The sequence below is a fragment of the Mustela putorius genome, unplaced genomic scaffold, assembly GCF_011764305.1.
Source record: "Mustela putorius furo isolate JIRA1106 unplaced genomic scaffold, ASM1176430v1.1 tig00003932_pilon_pilon_pilon:0A:0A, whole genome shotgun sequence".
In the NCBI taxonomy this organism is placed as follows: Eukaryota; Metazoa; Chordata; class Mammalia; order Carnivora; family Mustelidae; genus Mustela; species Mustela putorius.
The window spans coordinates 9,016,416-9,041,941 of record NW_025422077.1 but is presented as its reverse complement, the minus strand read 5'-3'; the positions used below and the strand labels follow the sequence as shown (position 1 = coordinate 9,041,941).

The 25,526-nt window shown below is 53.1% G+C and overlaps 1 protein-coding gene across 9 annotated transcripts in view; it reads left to right on the top strand.

Moving 5' to 3' along the window:
• RBPMS (RNA binding protein, mRNA processing factor) overlaps nt 1-25,526 on the top strand; it is a 172,523-nt gene that overhangs the window by 134,396 nt on the left and 12,601 nt on the right. For 3 of the 9 annotated variants that reach the window (XM_045069401.1, XM_045069392.1, XM_045069400.1), the window contains 2 exons: nt 13,588-13,718; nt 24,677-24,792. The exons of 1 other annotated variant lie outside the window; for it this stretch is intronic. In XM_045069401.1, coding sequence (XP_044925336.1) covers nt 13,588-13,718; nt 24,677-24,792 — 247 coding nt within the window. 5 more of the 9 variants (XM_045069393.1, XM_045069396.1, XM_045069397.1 and 2 more) reach the window with 3 other exon arrangements.

Below are 25,526 nucleotides of genomic sequence, written 5' to 3'. Positions count from 1 at the left end.
CTCACTAGTAAGTGTGAGGCACAAAAGAATGAGGAAGAAACAGGGTTAAACAGAAGTGGCTGAGGGCACACATTCCAAAGCTCCACTCCCTGCTGCCTCCTCTGCAGGTCTGGCCCCTGTCAGTGTGGTGGACCAAGGAATTTTCTGGTAGTGAGGGTAGATTTCCGGTCGCATAGACAGCCTCATTTACACTCCCAGATCGCGTCCTCCCCTCCTGGCAAGGTCAGCGTCGCTTACTGCTGCTGTTCGCCAGCAGACGCCGCCGTGTGACCCGGAGCACCTCCTCTGTGCCTCTCAGAGTCTCCTTTCCTTTTCACAATGAAGCTCTGTGGTACTCTGTATTTTTACCTGAGGAGACCGAGGCCCAGAGAAATTAGGTCAGTTGTCTGAGGTCGTGCAGCTGACCGTGCCTACAACTGAAAGACTAAAAGATGAGAAGCAGCGGTTTGACGTTCAGGTGAGACTCCCTGAGTCACTTTTGACCACATTTCTGGAATTCCCTCACGTGTTACACTGACTCCGGAAGGTCCGTCGTTTCCTCGCCTGTCCGTTTTCAGTGAGCATTGGCTGGCTTCCTGCAGAGTTGACAGCTCTTCCAGCACTTTCTGGATGACAAATCACATCTTCCTAATAGCCTGCCACTGTGAAATTAAGAAGCAGTTCCATTTCCACATAGTTTTCCTCAAGTACATTCTTCTCCCCACCCTACCCTGGGCTGGCCCGGATCCATTCCAGTCAACAGGAGTCACCTTTCCAGTTCGTAGAGAATGAGGGCCTTCCGGGGCTCAGCATCACTGGCCCACATTTGGGCCGGAAAAATAAAAGATGGTGGCATTCACCCGGCATCTGGCCCACGCTCTGTACTTAGGATATACTCGCTGCATGCATGGCCGGAGAAGTGGTAAAATTTGAGAAAGTAGCCCCGACAACCCTGTCCGAGACCGGGATGTATTCACTCATGCTGGCCCTGAGCTGCCCTTAAGAACCTTAGCCTTGGGGGGGGCGCCTGGGTGGCTCAGTGGGTTAAAGCCTCTGCCTTCGGCTCAGGTCATGATCCCAGGGTCCTGGGATCGAGTCCCGCGTCAGGCTCTCTGCTCAGCCGGGGAACCTGCTTCCCCTTCTCTCTTTGCCTGCCTCTGCCTCCTTGTGATCTCTGTCTGTCAAATAAATATTAAAAAATAAAACAACAACAACAGAAAAAGAACCTTAGCTTTGTCCCTTTTTGTTTCTCTGGCGGGTGACTGCCCAGTTTCTTTATCTGTCTCATGTCCTCCTGATTCAGGACCCTGAGAAGGCATTTTGTTTGGTGCCATCACAGCGTACACGGGTCGAGTTGTCCTTCAGGTGGTCATTGGGAACCGCTGTCGCCTCTCAGAGCCTAGAGGGACGAAGGGAAGCAGCTCAAAGACTGCAGCAGAGCTTTCTGCCAGTGGAGTTCTGCTCTGCACTCAGCATTTCCTCGGACCCACCAGATCCTGAAGCTGAACGAGTAAGGGAAGGGGAGGTGTTTGGAGAAGACGGAAGAGGAGGCGTTTCTGCATTTTCCGAGCGCTGGCGACGTTGTTACGCGTTGTGGACGGCCATTTCCAGGCCTGCTGACGGCTCTGTTCCCATAGGTTTTTCTCATTCACAGTGATGGGCAGCACAAGACTTTTCACATTTAGGTGTTGGATTTTTAGCCTCTGGAAAGCTGTTTAACCCGCTCAGCACAGAGCGGCGCTTGGCAGTCTCTGCCGCAGCCGTCCACTGTGCGGGGCCGAGGGTCTGATAGACCAAGGAAGGCTTCCTCTAGGATGGTGGTGGTGATCCGGCATTTGGGTCGGTGTTAAAATCCTATTTCTTTTTTCTTTCTTTCTTTTTATTTTATTTTATTTTATTTTTTTATTTTATTTCTTTATTTGACAGACAGAGATCACAAGTAGGCAGAGAGGCAGGCAGAGAGAGAGGAGGAAGCAGGCTCCCCATTGAGCAGAGAGCCCGATGCAGGGCTCGATCCCAGGACCCTGGGATCATGACCTGAGCCGAAGGCAGAGGCTTTAACCCACTGAGCCACCCAGGTGCTCCTAAAATCCTATTTCAAATAGCGATCACCAGAGCACCTTAAGGGATCGAGTTCTCATTACATCGTGTTTTTTTCAAGTACCATGTGGAGGCCGGGGCAGGAGCATTTGGGGGAGAGTACGTTTGTGCCTGGGACACATGTGGTCCGGCTCCTAGACTCCTCCCAAGGGCTTCGAGCGCCCCTCGTTGTGGCCACAGTATGTCCTGTGGGTGCATCAGCCTCGGAGCACTGACAGCCGGGGATGGGGCTTTCTTGTGGCCGAGTGCCCACACCCCCTCAGTCAGGAGGATGCTAAAGGATGCACACAACTCCTCTGTGTGAACTGATTTGTTCCGTTTTATAGCTGCAATTTCAGTTTGAATTTCTAGGAGTCCCACTTACAGTCCCCCCTGAGAAGCTAGGAAGGGCAGTGAGATTTTCAGCTCTTCCTCCCTAGCGACCATGGCATTGCACTACACGAGGTCTTTCTCGTTTGTGGAGGACTGGCACCTTTTAAATCTATGGGCTCTTTTTTTCCAGTGATTGGAAAGGCCTCTTGGGGATACAGAGTGTTAGCATAAGCTAGTGTCTGTTTTGTTTTTTTGTGTGTTTTTTGTGTTTTTTTTGTTTTGTTTTGTTTTGTTTTGTTTTGTTTTAAATTTCCGTAAAGGTGGATAAGTTTTCTTGATTTGTGTAATGTGTGCATAGAACTTTTTGACATAGCTGCTCCTGTGTACCTCCGTTCTTCTAGCAACAGACTGTAGACCAGGGTCGAACTGTCGTGAGAGAAAAGCAAGAAGGTGGGAAGCAGGGTGACAGGTGTGGCGCAAGTGGCCGCCACAGCCAGTATATTATGCTCTGCGAGGGGCTTGTGCATGTGCTTGATGTTCCCTGTGTGTAAAGCAAGGGTGAGTAGCTGAGGGCAGCCAGTGAGCATCGATAGGGGGAACCAAAAGGGGGAGATTTGCTAAGCGCATGGAGTGGGGGCTCAGTTCAGATTCCATTTAGGAATTCACACGGCCCATAGGCCACTGTGCTGCTCCGTGAAGGATTCGTGGTGTTTGTACTCCAAGGTATGGTTTGAGGTTCTGACTCCTCAGTGCCCTAATTCCGTTTCAGTCCCTTTAAAACTGTAGCTGTGACAAGTTACTGAAGTTTTCTGCCTTTTTATCCAGATCAGAACCTGTACAGATTTACACTGACATTTTCTTAAAAGTCAAGAAAAGGTGCTAAACTGGAAATCATTGGCTAGATTATAGGTTTCTCAATTTTGAGAGTGTAAGAAATTGCAGCCATTCGGTGATACTAGTTAAATTGAACAGACTTTGATTGAATATCTTTTGTGCACTAAACCTAGGTGCTGGGGGAGGGGGTTACAATTTGGGGAAATAAAGGAACAGAAAGCGATCATTTTCGGTCTGAGTGATGGGGCAGTGATCAGGGTACACATGTACCATTAAGGGAGCTGTCGGAAGGATGTTTGGTCCCTCCTGGGTTTTCAGGAGAGCATCCTGCTTTCATGAAGACTTCTCTGGGCAGCACCTGTTCTGACTACAGATCGGTTCAATTTGAACTATCAAAGAAGCACACATTAAAATAATGGAGAGATGTTTTGCGGATAATGTTGTTTTGGTTTAGTTTTGTGTTTAAGGATGACTCCCAATGTTGTCATATTTAAAAGTTGGTACAGATGTATCTCTATTGGGAATGTAATATGGGGAACAGTCCACACAGTGAGATATACCAACGTCCTTAAAAGTGCTCATCACCTTAGGGGCACCTGGGTGCTGAGTTGGTTGAGGTCTGACTCTTGATTTTGGCTCAGGTCATGGGATCAAGCCCCTGCTCCAGGCTCTGTGCTCAGCAGGGATTCTGCTGGAGATTCTCTCCCTCTGCTCCCTCCCTCGCTTGCTTTCTCTCTCTCCAAAAAAAAAAAACAACTCATCACCTTAGACATAGTTTTCCTATTCTTAGAACTTACCTCAATAGAAAAAAAAGATGTACTGAGAGATTTATGCCTAACACAGCGCTTCCTAAAAGTTATGAATGTCTCTCATCGCATGTGCTGTGCCAGGTACCAAGGATACGGCGGTGAGCGAAATAGACACAGCGTCCTCAGGAAACTTCCAGTTTAATCAGGTGGTCGGTGGCTGATCCACGGGTATAGACCGGAGAGAGGAGCTCTTCAAGTACCAGTGTCCTGAAAACGACACTTGTGCCACCCATGTTCTCGAAAATACTTCCCCCGTTTTAGTTTCCCTCCCTCACCAAAAAAAAGGTGAGTGGCGACTGGAAGTTTTGGGAGCAGGCTCAGTGTTGTGTAGAGGAAGGAAGAGGTGTCTTTCGCTGTCAGGACAGCACAGGTTGTTGATGTCTCTTGTCTGTCCTCTCTGAGAGCGAAACCTGCAGTGCTTCATGCCTCCTTTCTCTTTTACTCGGTGTTCATGGACACAGAGGGTGTCTCTTAACTAGTTTTGGAAAACATCGGTGAAAATCACCTCTTAAGTATGCTTTTCTCATTATAAATTTAAGTTTTAATTAAGTACCATCATGGCCCAGAGAAGCAGATCAGAATCGTCATGTTTCCACCCCACAGAAGCAGTTTCTTTTTTGTTTTTGAAGGTAGTGACCTGCCCTTTCTAAGTTGGATAAGAAATTAGGTCTGGGGCACCTGGGTGACTCAGCGGGTTAAAGCCTCTGCCTTCGGCTCAGGTCATGATCCCAGGGTTTTGGGATCGAGCCCCGCATCGGGCTCTCTGCTCAGCGGGGAGCCTGCTTCCTCTCTCTCTCTCTCTCTGCCTGCCTCTCTGCCTACTTGTGATCTCTGTCTGTCAGATAAATAAATAAAATCTTAAAAAAAAAAAAAAAAAAGTGAGGCCTTAACAGTTTGGGGGGTGAGAGCATGAGCTCTACAGCCACATTGTCTGTCCTGAAATCATGGCTTCGCTCCCAGCTACATGGCCTTGGGCCTGTCACTTAACCTCTCCAAGCCCTTACCATCCTGCATTTGTGACAGCGAGATGACACTAGCAGAACCTGCCTCAGAAGGATGCTGTGGAGAATAAACAGGTTCAAGTCTCTGAAGTGTTAGGCACAAAGTGTGTGCTGTGTCAATATCCTTATTATTACCGTTCGATATGCGGATGGCCCCACGCGCTCGCCACGCTTCACACGTACAATACTGAAGTCTCTTTCCAGTTTAAATTCCCTACCACAGACGGAAAGGGTCGTTTTGGCAACAGAAGAGGCAGAAGACTCGCTTTAACTGATCACAGCATTCTAGAACAGAGGAAAGTCAGGAGGGTGCGCCACGCAGAAGGAAGGGTATATTCATTCAGGAAGCATTTACTGAGCACCAGCGTCTGGGGCACACTTGCGAGTACAGCTGTGCTGGAGTCCGACCTTGGGAAACTTCCCCCAGTTTCTAGCAGAGTGGAGCTGGGCGAATGGTTTCGTAGTGTTAACAGGATATAAAACCAACACTTTCTGGGATTGCAGCTCCTGTTACACACTTAGGTTGGACTGCAGTTAAGAAAGCCGAGATCTCGGAGAAGCCGGCCGAGAACCGCACCCCCACCCCCCAAGCTCAGGTGCCTGACTGGGGGAGGGGCTGGGGGGAGCCAACCCTCTGCCCTGCCCTTGTGGGTCTCAGGACGGAAGAGGAGTGCACGTGTCCAGTGGGGATGAGCAGGAACACAGAACCAGCGACTGGAACCGAGTCCCCAGGGGAGCAGTTCTCTTCCTGCACGTGCTCCGGGTTCCCTTCAACTCTCAGCTCGGGAATCAGATCGTTTTTAAAACCACAGATTGTGTTGGATGGTTTTTTTGGCCTGGAACAGCTGGAGGGAAGCGGAAGAACGGGTCTGTTAAGAGCAGTGACTGCTCAGATGCGTGGCAAAAAGTCGCTCAGTGGAGGGGCAGGCACTGTGGGCCAGCTGAATCAAGACCAACTTCGTTTTGGAATTTTCTTGGCGCACACACTTTGTGGGTCTGGGCTGGCTTTCCTGCAGGTTGCTTCAGGATTATGTGTTTGGAGACAAGAAATGGAGTGGGGAGACAGTGGAAGTTAGCAGGAAGCCAGTTTGAAGTCAAGAATGACTGGAGCTTGCAGTTCTAGGTGACTGGAGCTTGCAGTTCTAGGTGACTGGAGCCTGCAGTTCTAGGTGACTGGAGCCTGCAGTTCTAGGTGACTGGAGCCTGCAGTTCTAGGTGACTGGAGCCTGCAGTTGGGTGGTGGCAGCAGGAGTACGAGAGGCAGGGAAGCAAAGGGCTGGATTCTGGGCTGACTGAGATGCCTGGTTCACATCCTGGTTCTGCCACTTGCTGTGAGTCATGGGCTAGTTCATTAATAACCTCCATGTGCCTCTGCTTCCTTGTCGTGGGGAAGGGGCCCGTGTCCATACTTCCCAGCACAGTGTGTGGCCCATTTTATGTGCTTGGTAAACCATTAGTGACTACTCTGCTACTGCTGTTACTGTCATTGTTATCAGGATCTTTGTCATCTTTCCTGTTACTAGGATTCAGCAGCTGTGTGGATATGGGGCATGAAGGAGACTCTGAACCTGAACAAATGGGGTAATGGAGAGTGTGGGGAGGTGAGAAGAGGACTTGGTGGTGATCGATAGTGTGCTTGTGGGTGAGTTGGGAATGTCTACTTTGGAGTGGAAATCAAAGCTGTAGATTAACGAGTTACCCTAAAGAGAATTCAGAATTGAAACAATGGAAGTGGCCAAGGGCCATCATGAAGAGTAGGTAGACGCGGAAGAGCGCTGAGCTCAGACTCGATTTCTCTTGGTTTCCCTGGCATCTCGCTCCACGTGCGGAACACGGAAATTGCATTTGTGATTTGTGCTGGGTGGTGCCAAAGACCTCCCTTGAGCTTTTCACCAAATCTCTGGACTCTTCCCTGACACTTCTGTTCTCGGGGAGTCAGAGAAAGTGTGTAACCTTCTCTGGGACCGTCATTTCCTAGGGCGACCACAAAAATTACCACCAGTGGGTGGCTGGAACATAATCTGTCACAGTTTAGGAGGACAGAAGTCTGAAATCGGTGTCAGCAGTGCTGGTTCCTTCCGGAGACTCCAGCGGAGAAAGCATCTCGTATGTCTCTTAACACTGGCCGCTACTGGCCGGCCTTGGCCTTCCTTGGCTTGTAGCACGTCGTCCCAGTCTTTCTCGGTCTTCACAGCACCTTTTCTGTGTCCTCTACTCTCCTAAGTACATCAGTCGTTGGATTTGGTGCCCTCCCTAAATCCAGGATGATTTCTTCTCAAGATCCTTAAATAATTAAACCTGCACAATTCCTGTTTTTAAAAACGTTTCCAGGTAAATGTGAATTTGGGGAAGACCCTCTGGTCCACCCACTTCCAGAGCTCGTCACTGGGTCATGGAAGTCAGCATGGGCTACATTCTTAGCCCTCACAAGAGAATGTGTCTGGATAGGATAGTCCTTGAAAGAATCGGCCTTGTAGGACTGATTTTTGAGGGCTTTGCTTAACAATTGTGAATCAGCAGCTTGTGAGTATGTGGGAGTGAGAGTTGGCTGTTTAAGAGTCTTTTTCAAAATTGATTTTTTTTTTTCATTAAAAATGGAATTTTTCATTATGTTTGGGCCTTTTGGGTTTTTTTTTTTTTTTTTTTTTGCCAAATTCTTCATCTGCCAGGCAAGCTCTCCTAAAGGACTCTGTCCCTGGGTGTATTCTAGTAAACTGAGTATGCTGTAACTAGAAATGAAGACCACCTGTGCCCTAGGGCCTATGGCCACCACAGTAGTGGGGAGTGGGGGCGGGGGCAGGATGGTATGTGGAAGGGACCCTGAGCCACAAGACAACAGACCGGGGCTCTGGTCCCAGTTTGGACCAGTTAACTATGAGACCATGGATAGGTTATTTTCTCATTGATAAAATGAGACCACCCATTTCTGCCCTTTTCTCCACAGAGCTTTTAATGGGTATCCAAAATGATAGTGGACATATACCCTCTTAGTTGTATATAAAAATGTATGCAAACATAATGTGTTATTAAGACTGGATTGAGATGAACTCCTATTAAAGGAGTCACATTTACGCGCTTGCACATGTACCCTCTTTCTGTGTCTAGTTTTCTCCCACATAGAATTGAATTAACCTGCAATTTGATCATTGCCTCCAAAGGGCCAGTTGGAAATCATGTTCTTTCTCCATGGGTTTTATCAGGTAGAGAGCAAATGGTTGATTTGCTGATACTTGCTAACCCTCTGTGCTAAGTGCTGGGTGAGCAAAGAGTGAGAACTTGCAGTCTTGGAGGTACAGCCCAGCCTGGAGATAGAAGACCCAGTAGAACAAAGAGAAAGTGCTCCCCCCTTCCCCTCCACCTCCCTATGGGACATCTAAGTGGAGTCCTTTGAAGAATAAGTAAGGGTTTAGCCAGCTGAAAGGAGAGAGAGGAATGCCCCTGGTCTGGAAGTGGGGGAGAACCAGGCATGGTCTCACAGTGGGAAGGGCTGGTCCTAGCCCGCGGTGGTGAGCCGTGTTGGAGGCAGGTCTCAAAGAGGATCATGGCCGGATCTCGTGTGGTCTTCTGGGCAATGGTAGCCACAGTTCAGACACTGGCCTGAGAGCAAGGAGAAATCCTAGAAGGGTTTTAAGCAGGAGAGTGGCATTGCAGAATTGTGTATTTTAAATGTCCTGGCTGCAGCGTGGCTTCCAGGACGGTAAGGAGGCCCTTTCAGAAACCCAGAAATGGTAATTAAGATCAGAGTGGATGGTGGGACAGATTCGGTAGGACCTTGGGGAACTATCTGGCCACCATGACTTGGGCAACTGAGTGGCGTCTTTTACTGAAATCTGGAACCAAAGAGGACAGGCAGTTGGAGGGACCGTGTTGAGTTACAGACACATTGAGTAGGAGATTGCTGTGGAATATTTCCCAAGCAATCCCAATGAAAATACCCAAGAGGCAAAGTAAATACTGACTTGAAGTTCTTGGAACTTGCGTTCTCAACTGTACGCAGGTTAAGTTCATTAAAGATTGCCCTTGTTCTTTCGTCTTGCCCTTGTTTCTGGGAATCATTCATCTTTGTTTCCGTGACTTTAGACTGGAAGCTTCACCTTTCTGCAACTTGGTTTCCTCATCCAAGATGAAAAGGCAGACCAGCTGATCTTCCCCAGCTTTTTTGCTTTAAACTGACCTCAGACACTGCAGTTTTTCTTTTCAAAGGGATCGAAAGGTGGAGTTGGGGGAGTTTCTAGTCCTTGTTTGTCAGAATTTGAGTTCTTCTGGTTGCACATTTTGTGCTAAGAAAAGGGCCTATTCAGATGTATATTGGGAGCCCTCAAAAACTTTATCCTCAGGGCGCCTGGGTTGCTCAGTGGGTTAAAGCCTCTGCCTTTGGCTCAGGTTGTGCGTGATCCCAGGGTCTGGGATGGAGCCCCGCATGGCATCACATCGCATCCTGCATCTCAGCACCCTGCATCTCATCGGGCTCTCTGCTCAGCAGGGAGCCCACTTTCTCAACACAGTACTGACGACCGGGAAGAGAATGCAAAGGCAAAAGCTCCTTCAGTTTATTGCCCTCTTCTGTCACAGGAGAGGCTGTGGGTTCTCAGAGTCCTCAGCCTCCTAGTGAAGTGGAGGCGTCTGTGAGGGTGGCTTTCCCGCAGGCGTGATTCTGTCCTGGCCCCGCGGTGCCCGTTGTGCCTGTGTTGCTCTGACCCTCCCGTTTCTCTCACAAAGCAAGTCCATAATCATACAGTTTCTCTGCGGGAGTGTGTCATCCACTGATCTATCCTACCAAAATGCGGGATAATGATTCTGTAAGAGAGTCAAGGAGACAGCTTCAGGCAGGGGATCCCCAAGGTAGGCGGACATGAGATTTCCCGGGCAGGCGGACTGAACTGTCATTTGGGGAGCCTGCCGGAGGGCTGAGAACCTGCGTCCTCCCGAGAGCCCAGGTGCTGCTACTGGTGCGGCGGCCGCACCCTGAGCAACACGGACTCCCGGCCTTGGCGCACTCTGGGCACTGTCGTCCAGAGAAGAGAGGGTTTGGGAGCTTGCAGGAAGGAGCAAATAGCTTGACTTGATTTAGTCCCCTTTCTTCCTTTCATTTTACCTCTTCAACTTCCCACCTCCAATCTTCTTGCCCTTTGCAAGGCCCGAACCCTGCACTGGAGGACCCTGCGGCATTCTGAGGGACCTCGGGGGCTGGAGCCTGTGTTAGGAGAGCCTGTTGGCTTCTGTCCCAATTGCTGCAGTGTTTTTGGTTTCTTCCTCCTGCTCCAGGGGCTCATGGCCTTCTCTCAGGTGGGTTTCCCGGAGCTGTAGGTGTGAGCTCAGTCTTCTGAGACTTGGAAGAGGCGCTTCCTTTCCAATTAGTCCCTGAGTGAGCGCAGCTCTAAGAGCCGTTTTCAGACTGTTCTCTGGAACCCTCGCAGGCCTTTGGGGCTGTCGTGGGGGTTGAGGTTGTCCAGCTCGACCCCAACACCACTAAGTCAACTAAAATTTGCTACACTTTGGGATGCCTGGGTGGCTCAGTCGGTTAAGCACCTGCCTTAGGCTCAGTTCATGATCCCAGGGTGCTGGGATGGAGCCCCGCATCAGGCTCCCTGCCCAGTGGGAAGCCTGCTCCTCTCCCTGTCCCTCTGACGCTCCCCCTGCTTGTGTGCGCATGCGTGCACGCGTTCTCTCGCTCTCTCTCAAACAACATTTTTTTAAAAAGGATTCTGGGAAAAATTAGTTTGAAGAAGGGGTTCCACTGCTTTTATTTTGAACTTTGAAAATCATCATCTGTCGGATTTGTTCTGGTTTGAGCCTCCTTTTGCTCTTTTGCTGGTTTTTTCATTTTTGTTTCAGTGTGACCAATACTGAACGGATTGAAAAATTTTAGACCGAGTTCCTGTGGATATTTCTTAAGCTCCTTTAATAAAACAGTGGCGCATCTTTAAACAACTTTGAGAGTTTTCCACCAGGTACTGTTCCGCCCAACGAGCAGTACTGCACACTAAATGCTAGTCTCAGAGCTGGCCCCAGGGTTGCTGACTTGGTTGCGACCCGGATCCTCCCGTCCTGGGCTCTCCCTGGCCGACCCTTGGAAACGTGGCGGGAGAACTGCTCGCTGCGGTCCTCTCCCCCCCGGGCTCTCGCGCCCAGGACATCTCCACCGGCACCTTTGGAGCTTGTCTTCCTCACCCTGCCCCTGGCCGGCGCACTCCGCGCTGCACGTCTCCGGACACTTATGGTCACTCCAGACTCCTCACGGGGAGAAGGGGCAGGTGATGGAGAGGTAGGAGAGACCCGATCAAACGTGCCTTCACGCCCGTCTCTCTCACGCCTCCTCTTCCCTTCCCCGACTTCTCCTGTTACTCAGCAGCGTCGGGGGCGGAAATGTCTGGGAATCATCAGTCCGTCCGTCCGTCAAGGCTGAGACTGAGATCCCGGCTCCACCCATCCCCATTACTTCCTCTGCCGGGTCGCAGAGCTCGAGAGACCTCTCCTTTCAGTTTTGAAAATTCTGAAGGAAAGTGGATCCGAGTGGAGCACCCCCCGCTTGGCCAGTTCCTGTGCGGCCACAGCATGCGGAAGTGCTGCTGCCGTCAGGCTGCACCTGCCTCGCCCTGTCTGGTGGCGGAGTCAGAGTCGCGCGCCGGCGCAGTAGGCAGGGCTGAGCCACACGGGCTAAGACGTGTGTGCACGAGGTCCTGAGACAGTCTTGACTTTTTTTTTTTTTTTTTAAAAGACTCAGAATGTCTTAAAATAGCATGGTAGCTGAAATAACAGTACCACCGACAACAGTAATAGCTCGCCATTCCTGAGAACGGTTGTTTGTTTAAAGTCCGAGGCCTGGGTTCTGGCAGCCGTCGGTTTCCACGAGCGGAGCTCCCTCAAGAGTTGCTCTCATGGGAATCAGCTGGTCGCGTCGTGACCGGAAACACAGGGGTCTGCGAAGCGTTCTCCCAACCCCTCCGTAAGGAATTCTCTGACCGAAACCACGCAGCCTAGAACTGGAAATAGGTGGTGTCGACCTGACGGTTTGAGGAAGCTTGGGATGCTGCTGAGCTCCTATTGGAGTCAGGAGTCCTCCTCCCTGTGGGCGAGGCTCTGCAGTCTAAGCTCACGCAGTCTGCACTCCCCGCCCCAAGCCGAAGGGGACGTCGGAGCTGCCTGGTTGAGAGAAGGAGCCGGGGGCTCCGGGCAGCCACAGGGTAGCCCTCCACGCTGTTGGGCCCCCCCGAGTGGCCCTCTGAATGGACCGTCCTCCGGCGGCCCTGGACTCCCGCCGCATTTTCCATAGTTCTCGCCTTGCTGGCTCGCCGCGGACCCCTCCGCAGGTCCCTGTGCACCGTAAGACCAGCTGCTCCGTAGAGTCCCCATGTCACGCTCGGGAACGTTTCCTGTCTCTAGCCCCTTTCCCATACTGAAAACCCTGCCCAGAGCCAGAGATTGGGGGGCGGGGGGAGGCTGGGGAGGATGAGGGAGACCCGGAATGAGCAGGCCTGGGGTGGCTTCTTACACGCGGGCAGGAGTGAAATGACTCTTTTGACCTTGGGTCACGTGCACTCTAGACTTCTGGAAAGCCCTGAATGGCAGAGTCACTAATGGCTTTAGGACGGTCGCCTTTTCCGGACTCCTTTGGCAGCCCCGGGTAGCACGCTTGGCCGGCTCGATTGCAGCTTTGACAGGTGATAAAAGTGTGCTGAGATCACTGCTTCGGAGCCCGGGCTGGTGACTCTCGACTGAGATGACTTTTCTCTCCGCTGAGACGCTCCCTCATGTGTTTGCTGTTACTTTAATGGATCGCATCCTGATCCACTCGCAGCCCGGGCGCTCGCCCTTCAGTCTGGGAAACTGCAGCTTGACCTGAGTGGAATCGGATTCGGACCAGTCTGTTGGCAACACGACTGGCTTTCTTTCCCCTAGAAAATATGTCCGTGTAAGCAGCAACTGCGAATGTTCTAGTTTGCATCTTCGTGGAGTTTAACTTTAATTGGGATACTCCAGGCTGTTTCACTTCTATTCTCAGCATTTTTGACATCTTCAATGCCCCGTGGGCACAGCGGCCGCCCCGTGCTCGGGGGCCATGGTCTGTTTGTCGGTAGGGTGACACTGATCAACAGAGAGGTCCTGCCGTGGCTCTGGGCCTGTCGTGGCCTGGCCATGTCCTCCCGAAGGCTCTCCAGTGGGTTTTCACGGGATGTGTCCTGCCGGTTCTCTTTCTTCTTCTGTCCCTCAGTGGGCCACGTGTGCGGTTTGGGGCAGGAAATCCCCACTGTTCCCGTGGTCCCCCAGCTACGGTTGGAAGGACATCAGAGTGTCCCGGCAGAGCCCAGGCCTGAGATCCCAGCAGGCCCGACAGGCAGCAGATGCCTGCCACTTTTTTTTTTTTTTTTTCTACTTTGTATCCCCCACTTCCTTGCTTGGCGTTCGGGGACCGGAAGCCACAGGTTATTGAAAGCATGAGAGTAATTTGACTTCTGGCTCTGCGGGGGGCTCGGGGTCGTTCGGTGTTTTGTTTCTGATTTGAAAGCCGCTGTTTGGTGACCACTAACTCTTCCCTTATTCTTTTCTTGCAGATGAGCTCACAGTGCCTGCACTTTACCCCAGTAGCCCTGAAGTGTGGGCCCCGTACCCTCTGTACCCAGCGGAGTTAGCGCCTGCTCTACCTCCTCCTGCTTTCACCTACCCCGCTTCACTGCATGCCCAGGTAATTGGTGCCCATCGGCCACGACTCCGCTCACTCCACCCCCGGTCCTCTCCAGCCCGGTTCCCCGGAGCACACCGTACAACTAACACCTGTCCGGCTAACAGACCCCCCCCCCTTCCGGAGATTAATGATCCCCTCTAAATCAAGCTGACACTCCTCCGGGACTCGAGGACCGTCTGACAGCAATGATATCACCCACTGCCTGATGTCTGCCCCAAATGACACCTCTCTCTTCCCTAATGATCTCACCCTCATACCGCACACGAGAGACGGGGCGCAGGTCCCACCCCCACCCCCAAGCCCCCAGCCAGCCCGAAGGCGTCCCCCAGAATGTAGTCATGCCTGCCTGGTTGTGCAGAAGGGGCTGCCGAGGGAGGCGCATTGCTTGCCGGAGTCTGTCCGTGTGTGTACGAGTGTGTGTGCAGAGATCTCTGCTCCCGTGTCCTAGGAGAGCTAGCGACCTGAGGGGAAAGGTGGAAGCTTCCAGGAGGACCGTGTGCTAGCTTGCAGATGTTACAGGAAAGGTGAAGGGTTCCTTTTTTCCACCTTTAGAAAAGGAGGTACAGTGTAGTGTGGAGAATGTGATTCCAGGTCAAGGCGAAGGTCTCTCTTTGGACCCACTTCCCTTCGTACTTAAATAATGTCCTCGCTTCTTCACAAGGATTACTACGTACTAACCGTCCCTCTCCCCTTGAAAACAAATGCGGCCACCCCTTTTGCTCTTAGCGCAGGCAGTAGTAATGAAGTAAGGCGAGGATTTGGGGTGACGGTCGGCAGCACCTAAGAGAACACGTAGATGGCATTCGTTTTAGCGCACGTGTAACTCCTCTAGAAGCAGGTGTGCCTGGTTTCGGAAACACTGTTGGCCTGGACAGACAGGTGGGGTGTTTGTGTGTTTCACTTAGTGTTTATCTACAAGGCTGGACGAAATACACAGCTTCCCAGAAAACTCCTTCTGACCGAGAACTCTTCCGTGCAACACGGAGCCCGCGGTGGCGTCTAAAGCCCGGACAGGCAGCCCCTAGCTTCTGTCCTCGCAGCCGCGGGGTCGGGCGTGGTGCTGGCTGCGTAGACGTCCGGCCGTCTGGGCCAAGCTCTCGGGGCTGTGTGCACATGCGCACGGCCCGGCCTCTCAGGCACCATGCGGGCAAACTACAAAGACAGCGCCTTGGTGCCTGGGCCCCCGAAGTGGTGACCCTCGGTGTTGGCAGAAGGAGGTAGAAAGTTATACCAGGAGCGAGGGAAAGGTAGGTGGTGGTGGTGAGAACAGCTGGCAGCCCTGGGATTCGGAGCCGCAGGGCCCAGCTCAGCCGTGCTTTCCGCTTCCCCTTCCCTTCCCCTCGCTGTTGCTGCCCGCTCAGTCCTCATCAGCGCTCGGTCTCCTCCGGGGCCGGGGAGCGAGAGGGGAATAAAACACAGCCTGTGCCTATCTTCTGCGGAGTCGTCTAAATGTTGGCAGTGGCCTTGGGGAGTGACTCAGAGAGGCCCCCTCTGATTGTGGGTCCGCCCCCACCGTCGGTGGATATGTCTTCGCTGCTCTTCCTAGACTGCCTAAGTGTAGATAAACTGACAGTTGAGGCGAATGTTCCTAATGCCATGGAAAGTGCCATGTGTGCAGGGTACTCTGAGTATCCGTGGCTTTGTTAATCGGCCGTGGAGCCTTGCACCATTGCCCTGGGAAAGCCAGAGTGGACAGTGGCCAGAAAAGACTGGGAATGATGGCTTTGGGGCCTTACTAACATCCGGGTAACTTGCCCAGGCTTCCTGAAATGGATGTAATCCAGAGTATATCTGGGGGTGTGTGGGAGAAGGAACTGAAGAGTTTTAAGAGATTAGAAAGCCCGTGCCCATCGTGAGAGAGGTGAGAGGTAGTGCCAGGATTAGATGGACTCAACCGTTTGACCTAGTGGGATGTGCTGCCCGTCTGGCACCCTCCCCTGGGAGCTCTTCCTTGATCCTGAGACTTTCCCAACCTGGAATCCACTTGGCTCCGCCACGTCGGTCCTCAAGTTGGTGGAACTTTTCATCTGAAGTCAGTGAGATCCTTGTGCTCAACCCCAAAACTTGTTTGGAGTCATTCCCAGTGCACACTTGGGTTCTGTGTCCTAAAGGCTCACGAACAGATACAGTTATTTAAATGTCTTTGTCCAAGATGAGAATCCTAGAATGAACTGGTAGAGGCTTTACCGATCCAGCAGGTCTGGCCCGTTTTACAGTTGAGGAGAGAGACTGGAGAAGATGGAGACTTCTTGAAAGTCGCGAGTGGCTCTGCCATGACCGGAGCCAGGTCACCTGACTCCCGGGCCTTGCTCTTTCCACGCCTCAGTGCTGGCTCACCAAAGACTTACTCTCTGTTGGAATTTTGGAAAGGCCTCACTCCACTGACTCCCTGGATCTTTCTTCTCTAAGTAGATGAGAAGCCGGTAAGAAGAGACGTGGAGGCAAAGACAAGGGAATCAGAACTTAACCTTCACCCAAAGGGCCCGAGAGAATTCTTATTAACTGGAGGTAGAGCAGTGGGGAAGACAAAAATGAAGCGTTCCCTTAGTGGATGATTCCAGTTCTGTTTGGAGATCTTACTGTATGTCTTTGGAGAAGCTTTTGTATTATTTTGCTTTTCTTAGCAATGTTGTGCTCTGTTTTGAGACTTGGATTTTTTTTTTCTTCTAGTGTTTCTCTCCTGAGGCAAAGCCCAACACACCTGTCTTTTGTCCACTTCTCCAGCAAATTAGATTTGTCTCTGGGAATGTGTTTGTAACATACCAGCCTACTGCAGACCAGCAGAGGGAGCTCCCATGCTGAATTTGCTTGTTAGCTCTTCCCCCCCCTCCCCCGTTTTGCAAAAATTATTTCTTGGTAACATTTGAGAGATTTCAATAAAAATTTTAATCAGAGCAAAAACGATCTCAAGCAGACTTCAGCGTTTTGTTTTCATGGTGATGCGAGTTTGGAGCTAAGAGGTTATCTCTGAGATCACGGTAGAATCGGGCTGTGACGCTGAGCACACACCACGTGGGAGAAGGCGTCAGAGCACCCGGCGGTGACCTGGCCCAGAGCCACGTCCTCAGTGCTGCTTCTGGTCCCTTCTTGGGCTCCAGAGCCGTCAAGAGCTGCACGTTGGGAGATTCTCTGCCTCGCATCCGTGGCTTGCCTCTGCCAGGAGATCTTGCTTCAGCAGGGATCGTGTGTCTGGCTATCGGAAGCCTGTAGGAATCGAAGAAGTGTGTTCTCTGCTCTGTCCGCCCTGATCCAGAGGAAGGAGGACCCAAGGGGCAGGAACTGTCATTGACGATCAGGAGTCGCATCCTCTGGTTCTGCCCCGGCTTCCGTGTGTGGTCTGGCATCTCCATCTTTACATTGAAGATGCCTGCTTGATGCCACGTCCCAGTTCTGAGGCGTCACCGCATAAGGTAATGGGACTCTGGGCTGTGGTCCCGCCGCGTCCTCCGTGGAGGTGAAGAACATCTTGATGCAGCAAACAATGGCATTCTGAGAAGATCGTTCACATTTGTAGACATGATCTTCCTGTTTATTTTCAAGGTCACTGGTGTTTGAAATATATCAAATATATTCTGAAAGTCACTGCGAACAGGAGGGCAGGTTTCGTCCACGGCGTTTAGGAAAGTTCTGCCCTCAAGAGCCCATACCGCACCTCCGCCATGTCGCCCTCACACAGCTCAGCCTTTTTTGTCCCCGTGCAGTTTTGCTCGGTGCCGTCATTCCGTCTTGTTGCTGAGGGGGCAGAGTGAAAGCCAACAAAGTGCACTGTTCTCATTGCATTCTAGAAACAGAATAGCGTTTACCCTTGACCAGAGCCACCTTGTTGGGCCGGAAACTCATCCAGGTAAGTAGGACTGAGAGAGCCACTCCCAGGTACCTGCTCCTCCTCCAGAGGCCTCACTGGTCCTGAGTCACGGCAGATCTCCAGGCCTGCTCCGCGGCTCACGGCTGGAACCCGTCACCTGCTTGTCTGCAGAAGAGTCTAAAATTGGAGCACAGACTTCCCAGGGCGGGACGTGCCCCTTGGGAGGTGCCTTGTGACACACTGGACAAATTATAAAGGTTAAACCCAAACTCAGTACAAAAATGGACCCTAGGAAGAGTGACCCAGGCACACAGGGAAGGAAGAGAGATCGCAGGGGGAGAGAAAGGCCAGGAGCAGTGTGTGGTCGCCCGCCCGCCCGAGCCAGGCGTTGACTCCGCAAGAGGCGACTGCGAACTGAACCTTTACACTGTTTTATAAAAACGAATTTCATGAAGCGTCTCCTCTGTCACTGACTGTGTCCTGTGGAGAATACTGAGATGAGACACAGGAGATCTGCTTTGGCACGGGGTGTCACTCAAGCACACAGCCCAGGGGAGAGCCAGGGAGCAGACCAGGTGGCAGTGTGGCCTTGGGGGAGCCCCCAGAGGTTGGGACTCATAGGGTGAGGCCGCTTCAGGTTTCAGCAGTGCTGTAGGGTGGCTGGTCCTGCAGCGGGAGCCTGACCAAGGCCCATGGGTGGGGTGTTGGCACCCCAGCGGCTGGCATCTCTTTAAGGGAAGAGAAGAATTGGGAGATTCAGGGCGTCGGCCTCCTGGCCTGCGGGACAGCACCAGCTCCTACCACCCAAGACCTGGTCCTCCAGGCCTGGCTTTCTCCAGCGGCTGCAGAGCTTGTGATTATCCTGCCGCCAGGGGCTTGTGATTATCTGGGAGAGCAGAGCTTTGAGGGGCTGCAGAGCTTGCCTTTGGGGGCTGATCAGCCCAAGGCTTTAAATTGTTTTTAGACCTCGATAAAACTGTGGATCCTCTGATGATGTGCCTTTCCCTTTAAAGCTCCCGCTCTGTGAAGGTCAGTCAGTGAAGGGGACCTGCCCCTGGGTGCTGTCTCTCCTGAATGTGCCAGCCTCGTCTAGTTCCTGATTTTGTTCAGCTTTCTGGTCTAGGAGCCTCTGGCTTCCTCCCACACGAGGCCAGGCTGGGGCAGGCCGGCCAGGCACTGTGTTCCCAGCGCCGGCCTCCTCTGAGCTCTGGGCCTGTGTCTGCCACTTTGAAGGGAGCACAGAGCCCTCTGTCCTTTCGCAGACCACCTCGGGGCTGTTTCTGGTCCTGCCCCAGGAGGGCTGAGCCTGGCAGGAGCACAGGGTTGGACGTGCGGGCTGTGGAGCTACCTGGTCAGACACTAGCTCTGTCATGGCGAGCTGTGTGACCTCGACGGAACAAGTGCCTTCCTTAACCTCTCTGGGCTTCGGTAAAGTGGGTCTAAGAATCCCTCATGTAGAACAAGAGTGCCTGGGGGCACCCGGGTGGCTCAGTCAGTGAAGCATCTTCCTTCGGCTCCGATCAGGATCCCAGGGTCCTAGGATCGAGCCCCGCCTCAGGCTCCCTGCTTAGCGGGGAGCCTGCTTCTCCCTCTGACCCTCCCCTGTCTGGTGCTTTCTCTCTCACACTTTCTTTCCCAAGTAAGTAACTGAGATCTCTGAACAAGAGAGCCAGGCACATAGTAAGCACTTCATAAATGTTAGTTTTTTAAAGGAGCATGTGCATTTTCAACAAAAAGGAAACGTAGGACTAGCTCCCCACCAGGCTGTGATCATTCGAATGCTCCAGGCATCCAGCAGCGTCTTGACCACACTGAGGCAGCCACAGAGTCCTCATGGCTGTGGCCAGATGGAAGGCTAGAGGTTGGAAAGAATAAATGGACAGGTGAGAAAGGCGAGGCATCTGGGGACAGTCACCAGTGATGGCACCCACCCTCCATCCAGCAGCGAGGTCTCTGCAGCCTGTGCCAGTGCCGGGAGGACTCGTCCCCAGAGGAAGTCTCCCCCCCACAGCAGGCCCGGACACGCCTGTCAGGAGAAAAACCTCTCCCTGACAGGAAATAGATCAAGAGTGGGAAACAGCTGAATTCCCAGAGAGAGCGAGTGGTTCCTGTGTGTTGCTTCAGTCAAACCCGTTGTCCCTGAACTTTCCAGCTGCTGCCTTATCTTGCTTTCTGATCAGAGAAACTGGAGAAGAGAAAGACCCATGGGTCATCCGGCCCATTCCTCCCTGGACTCTGTGGCTCATTCTTCCCACAGTCCCTCCGTTAGAGTCCTGCCTGGCCTTGTTTCCAGGTGGCAGTGTCGCCTCGTGTGCCTTGGGAAGTTACTCTCCATAGTCCTCTGGCCAGACCCCAGAGGATCTCACCCTGGCCAAGCAGATGACCTCCTGTTTACCTTCTCTGTCTTCCTCATCCCCTCCTCTGCTGTTCGGTGTCTGGAGAACTCGGGAGCCCTTAGTGCGACCGTGAGAGCCGTAAACATTCGGCCCGCCCTCACGGGCCTCCTCAGAAGCTGTCTGAAATCCTTCCACCAGGATGCCTGGGGATGGCACGTTCCATTGGCCAGAGCTGCTGCTGCCGCCGAGCCTCCAGCTTCACCATAGCGGGTAGCTTGTAGCGGCAGCTGTCCAGAAACCCGAGCGGCCCCTGGGGCTGTGGCCGCCCTGGCCGTGGTTGGGGAACCCAGCAAGACTCCTCAAATTCACCGTTGCCATGACCAAGAGAACAGCTCCAAGTGGGCCTCTTCCTGGCTGGGGGGCTGCAAGATTTCCTTCACTTGGGGCACCGTCTTTCAGGTCTCTGAAGCATGTTTCATTTTGTCCTTTGTAAGGCTAAACTTCCCAGGGCCTGTGGGAAGTTTAGCCCCCCGGCCTCATTCACAGTGAGATCTCTTCCCCGCGTCCGTGAGCCCACCTCATCCTTGAGATTATCTGCAAAATGGTGGTCGGACCGTCCCACTAGGACAGTGCAGGGGGTCTGGTATGGAATCAGGACTCGTTTTAAAATCAAACAGGCCAGTTTTAATGACTGTTTCCACTCACTGTGCTACCTTCAGGAGTTTAAGCAGGTTTATTTTAACCCCCTCTGAAGCTCAGATTCCTCCTCTCTAGGTAGGAAGAATGAGTATCTACTTGATGGGGTCCTGCTGAGGGAAGGAGTACAGTCCTTGGCCTGGAGTCATTATTAACCGAGCTCTCTTCTGTTTCCTTCTTTTTGTTAGAACTTGATCTCGCATGGCTCAGAGTTCCTGAGCCCTCCCTTTGTAGCACTAGAAGAAGTTAGGGTAGAGGGACTCGAGACCAGCACCCCACCAAGAGAACCCTGAGGGCCCAGGGCAAAAGGGGCAGCGTGTGGCCATGGTGTGTGCCGAGGCAAGGCTGTGGTTTGGCCAGCTGGCCATCCTGAGCCTCCTTCCTAGGAATGGGCAGCCAGATACCATCCGAAAGTATGTGAATTCCAAGTGCCCTGGCAACAAAACCAAGGCTGCAGCAGAGAAAGTTTAGAAAAACAAAATGGCGCCTTCATAAAAAGAAAGTGAACTTCTTGAAGAAAACCAATTCTGACAGGGGGAAAAAGGCAAATCGACTCCGAATGGGATCATGTTTTATTCAGGATTTGTGCTGCCGGTGGGGAAGGCCAGCGCTCGGTGACAGGATGGGAAAGTGGGCCACCCCAACTTCAAGCCTCGTGCACTCTGCCATGAAGTACTTCTCGCTTCACTGGGCTCGGCTCCTGGGGACCTCTAATGGCCCTTGATAGCAAACATAGTTAAAAATTAACAGACTGACGGAATTAAAGATGGATGACAAGCAGCCACCGTGGACCTGATCTGACACAGGATGTTACACGCCTGGGTGCCCTCGGCCCGAGTGGCGTCTTGAGTGAGCTTCTGGGGTGTCTGAGCACATTTCGCATGCCCATTTGAAGGCAGGAATCTGGCTTGTGCTTAGGACAGACAGGGAAGGAGTCTAAAAGCCCAGGAGAGAAAATGATCCCTGAAGGCTTACGGTTAATTAAGCCCAGCCTTGACTGGTCTTAGCAGGAGGTGTTCGCAGGGGTCTAGACCTTGTCCCTGCCTGGGCTCAGGCCCCAGCCGTGTCCCACCGTCCGGACAGGGAGATCTTGCGGGGAGCATGTGGCCGGGCTGGAGCATAACCTCCTCCAGCCAGGACTAACTTGCTCGCTCGCTTCCTGGCAGTTGGGGTAGGTCAGAAGGCCGACTTAACCTTTGGAGCAATTCACATAGATCCTGACATTTTGCCTAGATGATGGCAACTTGTTGAATTGCCCTAGTCAAGGGTATTAGATGCCGGACAAAGAGGAGAGAATGAGATTGCATTTTGTGCCCTCCACATCTGCTGAGAGAGAGGATGGGCCAGCCGTTGGGGGAGGGGAGGGGGGTGGAGGTTCCTTTAGAGCGGTCCTCTGTGGGCCTGATTTCATTGAACAAATCCCTGAAAAGTGTTTGCCGGTTTTGGTAAACACTGTATTAGATAGGGCAGGGGTGCTATTTTAAAGAACCCTGTGATTAGTCCCATAAAGAAGATCATCTCCTGGGTTGCAGACTAATCAAGTCTCTGGGGTGAGTCTGGAGTTTCTTGGACCCCAGCGTGCTCCTGGCTTACCAGCCTCTCCTTAGCGTAGAGCCCTTTGGTAAGGTTTGCTGTAGGACCTGACATGCTTTCTTTGGTGCTGCTGCTCGGAGTGGATCCTTGGGCCTGGAGTGAGCGGGCCAGGCGTGGTTATGACTGCAGAACGTGTGAGGGGCTGGCTGCTGCTGTTGCAGTGTTGGGAGAGCCCCAGCGGGGTAGTGGGCACTCCTTCTCGGGCACCGTGTAGGACCCTGAATATCCGTGCCTAGAAAAGGAGAGCCCGGCTCTGGACAGCTGGTCTTGGGGAAATCCGTATTCAGGTACAGCACCTGCTGTACGAGCTTTCTTAAGAGCTAGAAACTTGGATGCCACATTGGCATGCTTTGGCCTCCCGGACCCATCAAAGGTCACGCCCAGAAGGGGCCATCCTCTCCAGCATTTCTCAGCAACTGCCAGCGAACGTAATGAAAAGATTCTGTGGGCAGATAAATTTGGGAAACCCAGGGTTAAACAAGTTGGACGTGTTTCTTCATGGTGGAACTTCTGGACTCTTCAGTGTGTGTCTCGATTCCATGGAAAGGGCAGAGACTGCATTCTCTCTGGCTTGACCCCAGAGTATCTGTAGACAGCCTGCGTCCAGCCGCACTTTGGAAACCTCACCCAGGAGCAGTCTCTCTCAAACTTGGACTTGTGCATCATCTCCTGAAGGGCTTGTGACATGCAGGCGCTGGGGTTTCTCTCCCAGAGCTCTCTGCATTTCTGACAAGTTCCCAGGGGATGCTGGTGGGCCAGGGGCCGCGCTCTGAGAACCGCGGGTCGCTCCTTTCACTGAGGCAGGCACCTCTGCTGCTTCTAAGGCCGGTGTGGTGAGGCCAGGCAGTGGCTAGAAGGGAGGGGTGGGGAGTAGAGCGCAGGCCCGTAGCCTCCCTGCTTGCTCTGCGCTGCGCGGCTCACGGGCCTTGCGCAAGGGCTGAGGGCCCCACTCTAGAGACTGGTCAGGGTCTTCGTGCTGCGGCAGCATGATTGGGAATGTGAATTCTGTGTCTGCCTTAGTTTCCTCATCTGTAAGCGGAAGAGGACAGAAAGGACTTTCGCGGGTACTTACTGCTTCCCCTAGCGTTCCATTTTATTTTTGCCTTGGGCTGTTTCTGTCTCTGGGGGTTCTCCTCTCCTGTCCGAGCTCTCTGACACGTGTCACCAGAGCTGGAACCATCCGTGCTATGGCACTGGAGACCTCAGTGTCCCTTTGCGGGGCCACTGTGTTTCGAAGAGCATTCCCGAAGCGTTGACGGTGGAACCCCGAACATCGTGGGCCCCGCACAGTGAACCGGAGCGGTCATGACTCCGCATTACCGAGTTTGAGGGGAGGCAGGGCCCAGGGTCTTCCGGGCTGCTTATGGGCTCCCAGGCCCCGGTGTGTGCAGTGGTGTGCTTAGCCGCCTGGCAGCGTGAGCAGTAGTGCTGGTCACAGACATCGGGAGAGGTTCTGCTAGGGACCTGAGAAGCCCCCAGGGTGGTAGGCAGGGTTGTGAGTGTGCTGTTGGTGTGTGTAGCTGTGCGCCAGCTCCCGTGCATTTTTCTACCACGTGCATTTTCCTACAGACAGGATCCTGTCTTACACGGAAGCTGCATAGACCTACCCCTGCTGCATCGTGTCTGGAGAGGGAGTCAGGGAAGCCCAGGTTTCCCCAGTGTTGATGACGCAGGGAAGCAGCCCCTAGGCAATGGGCAGGAATGGCCACTGGTGACCTGGAGTCAGAAACCACAGCAGAACAGGCAGCCCAAGTCGGGGTCCGTCCCCCCCACTTCTGGAGGACGGCAGTTAAGCACAAAATAGATTGTTCACCTGGACCAGCTGCGGCTTCTCCAACTCTGAGTAGCCCCGGAGCTCTGCTGCTCTGCTCTGCTGCACAGGAATGCGGGGGAGCAGCTCAGCCTGGGCCCTGCGGGGGAGGCACTGCCCTCTGCTGGCAAGTGGGTGCTATTGCACCCCCTCAGACCTGCAAGAGGCTGCGGGTTTGGAGGTCTGTGGAACGCGGTGAGAAGAGCCACCCTTTGGCAGGGGCAGTAGTGTCCGAGCCATGGAGCACAGAGGAGTGAATTTTGGGGCCTCTGTTGACTCCATCACCATATCCTCCCTGAAGAATCAGCCAGCGGGCCATCCTCAGCTCGGTGAGCAGAGTTCAACTTCTCCCAGACCCCACAGCCCAGAGTCAGCCTGCTTGTTGCCCCGGAGCGCTCAGGTGTTCTAGACAGGGCTGACTCCAGGGCTGCGGGTGCCAGGACGGGCAGGGAGAAGAGGCCAGCGTGCAGCAGAGGTTGGCTGAGGCTGGGGTGGTGTGTGGGAGATGAAGGGCTTCCTTCTCGCAGTCACCGTCACCAGAAGTCATGCCATCCACTGCGCGCCCACCCCCCTGGTCAGTCCCCCCATTCCTGTGTCTCTGAAACACCAACATGTCTTGGCCTGCTGGGGCTCAGCGCCCCAGCCCCACACCAGTCACCACCACCACGCTCCCTCCGACCAGTGCACACAGACCTATCCCCTCCCGCTGTGTGTTTAGGTTCCCAGCCCCCCACCTGCCATGGGGCTGTGCCCCCACCCCCTCCTTTACCACCTGGAGTCTGCCCTTTGCTTAGTGAGCAAGTGGATTCAGATGCACAAAGCCATAAGCCATGGGTAGGTATGAAATTTTTGTCTTTCTCTCACCGACCTTCTCCTGCCTTTTGGCCCCTCCTCCCACACCCCTGTACTCCTCCCTCCCTTGTCCTTCCCATGCTCCCCTCCTTTATTTCTCTTCTTTACTCTGCATTTACTCCTGAATTCCCAAGATGACAGGTTTTTAGCCTTCATCCCCGTAATTGCTATTGAGTGTTGAAAACCACTCTGGCCCTGCCTTAGATGAACTTCAGTACCTGCTGCCGGCTCCCGAGGAATACAGCTTTGCCCTCTCACAATGTGGGGGAGCCCTCAAGCTGGTGATCTGATTTCTAGGTGGTCCCCAGAGGATCTTCCATGAACAACCGGCCCAAGGGGTTCTCTGAGCTGGATTCCTGATGTGGGGAGAAGCTCAAAAAGCATCTTTGGTCTTTTTAAGTCTTCGTTTCCCAAGTAGTTGAGATCCCATGTTGGGATCGAGTCCCCCAGTGTGGCCCCTCACCCTGTGTTGAGAGCCAGAGAGGAAAGAAGGCCCATGGGCTAGAAGGAAATGCTGAGGACTCCTGTGTGTGGCCCAAGACCGATGGCCGGGATCCTGTGTGAGCTCCGTCTGGGGGCCCGCTCCTAGACAAGTCACGAGAGCTAGTGGAGCCCGGGCCCTGGATCCTGACCCCACTGGGCTCTGTGCCCGTGGGGTGTCACTCAGAATACCCGGATCTCAATTGATTTCCCCACCTGTAAAAGGTTAGAAGAGG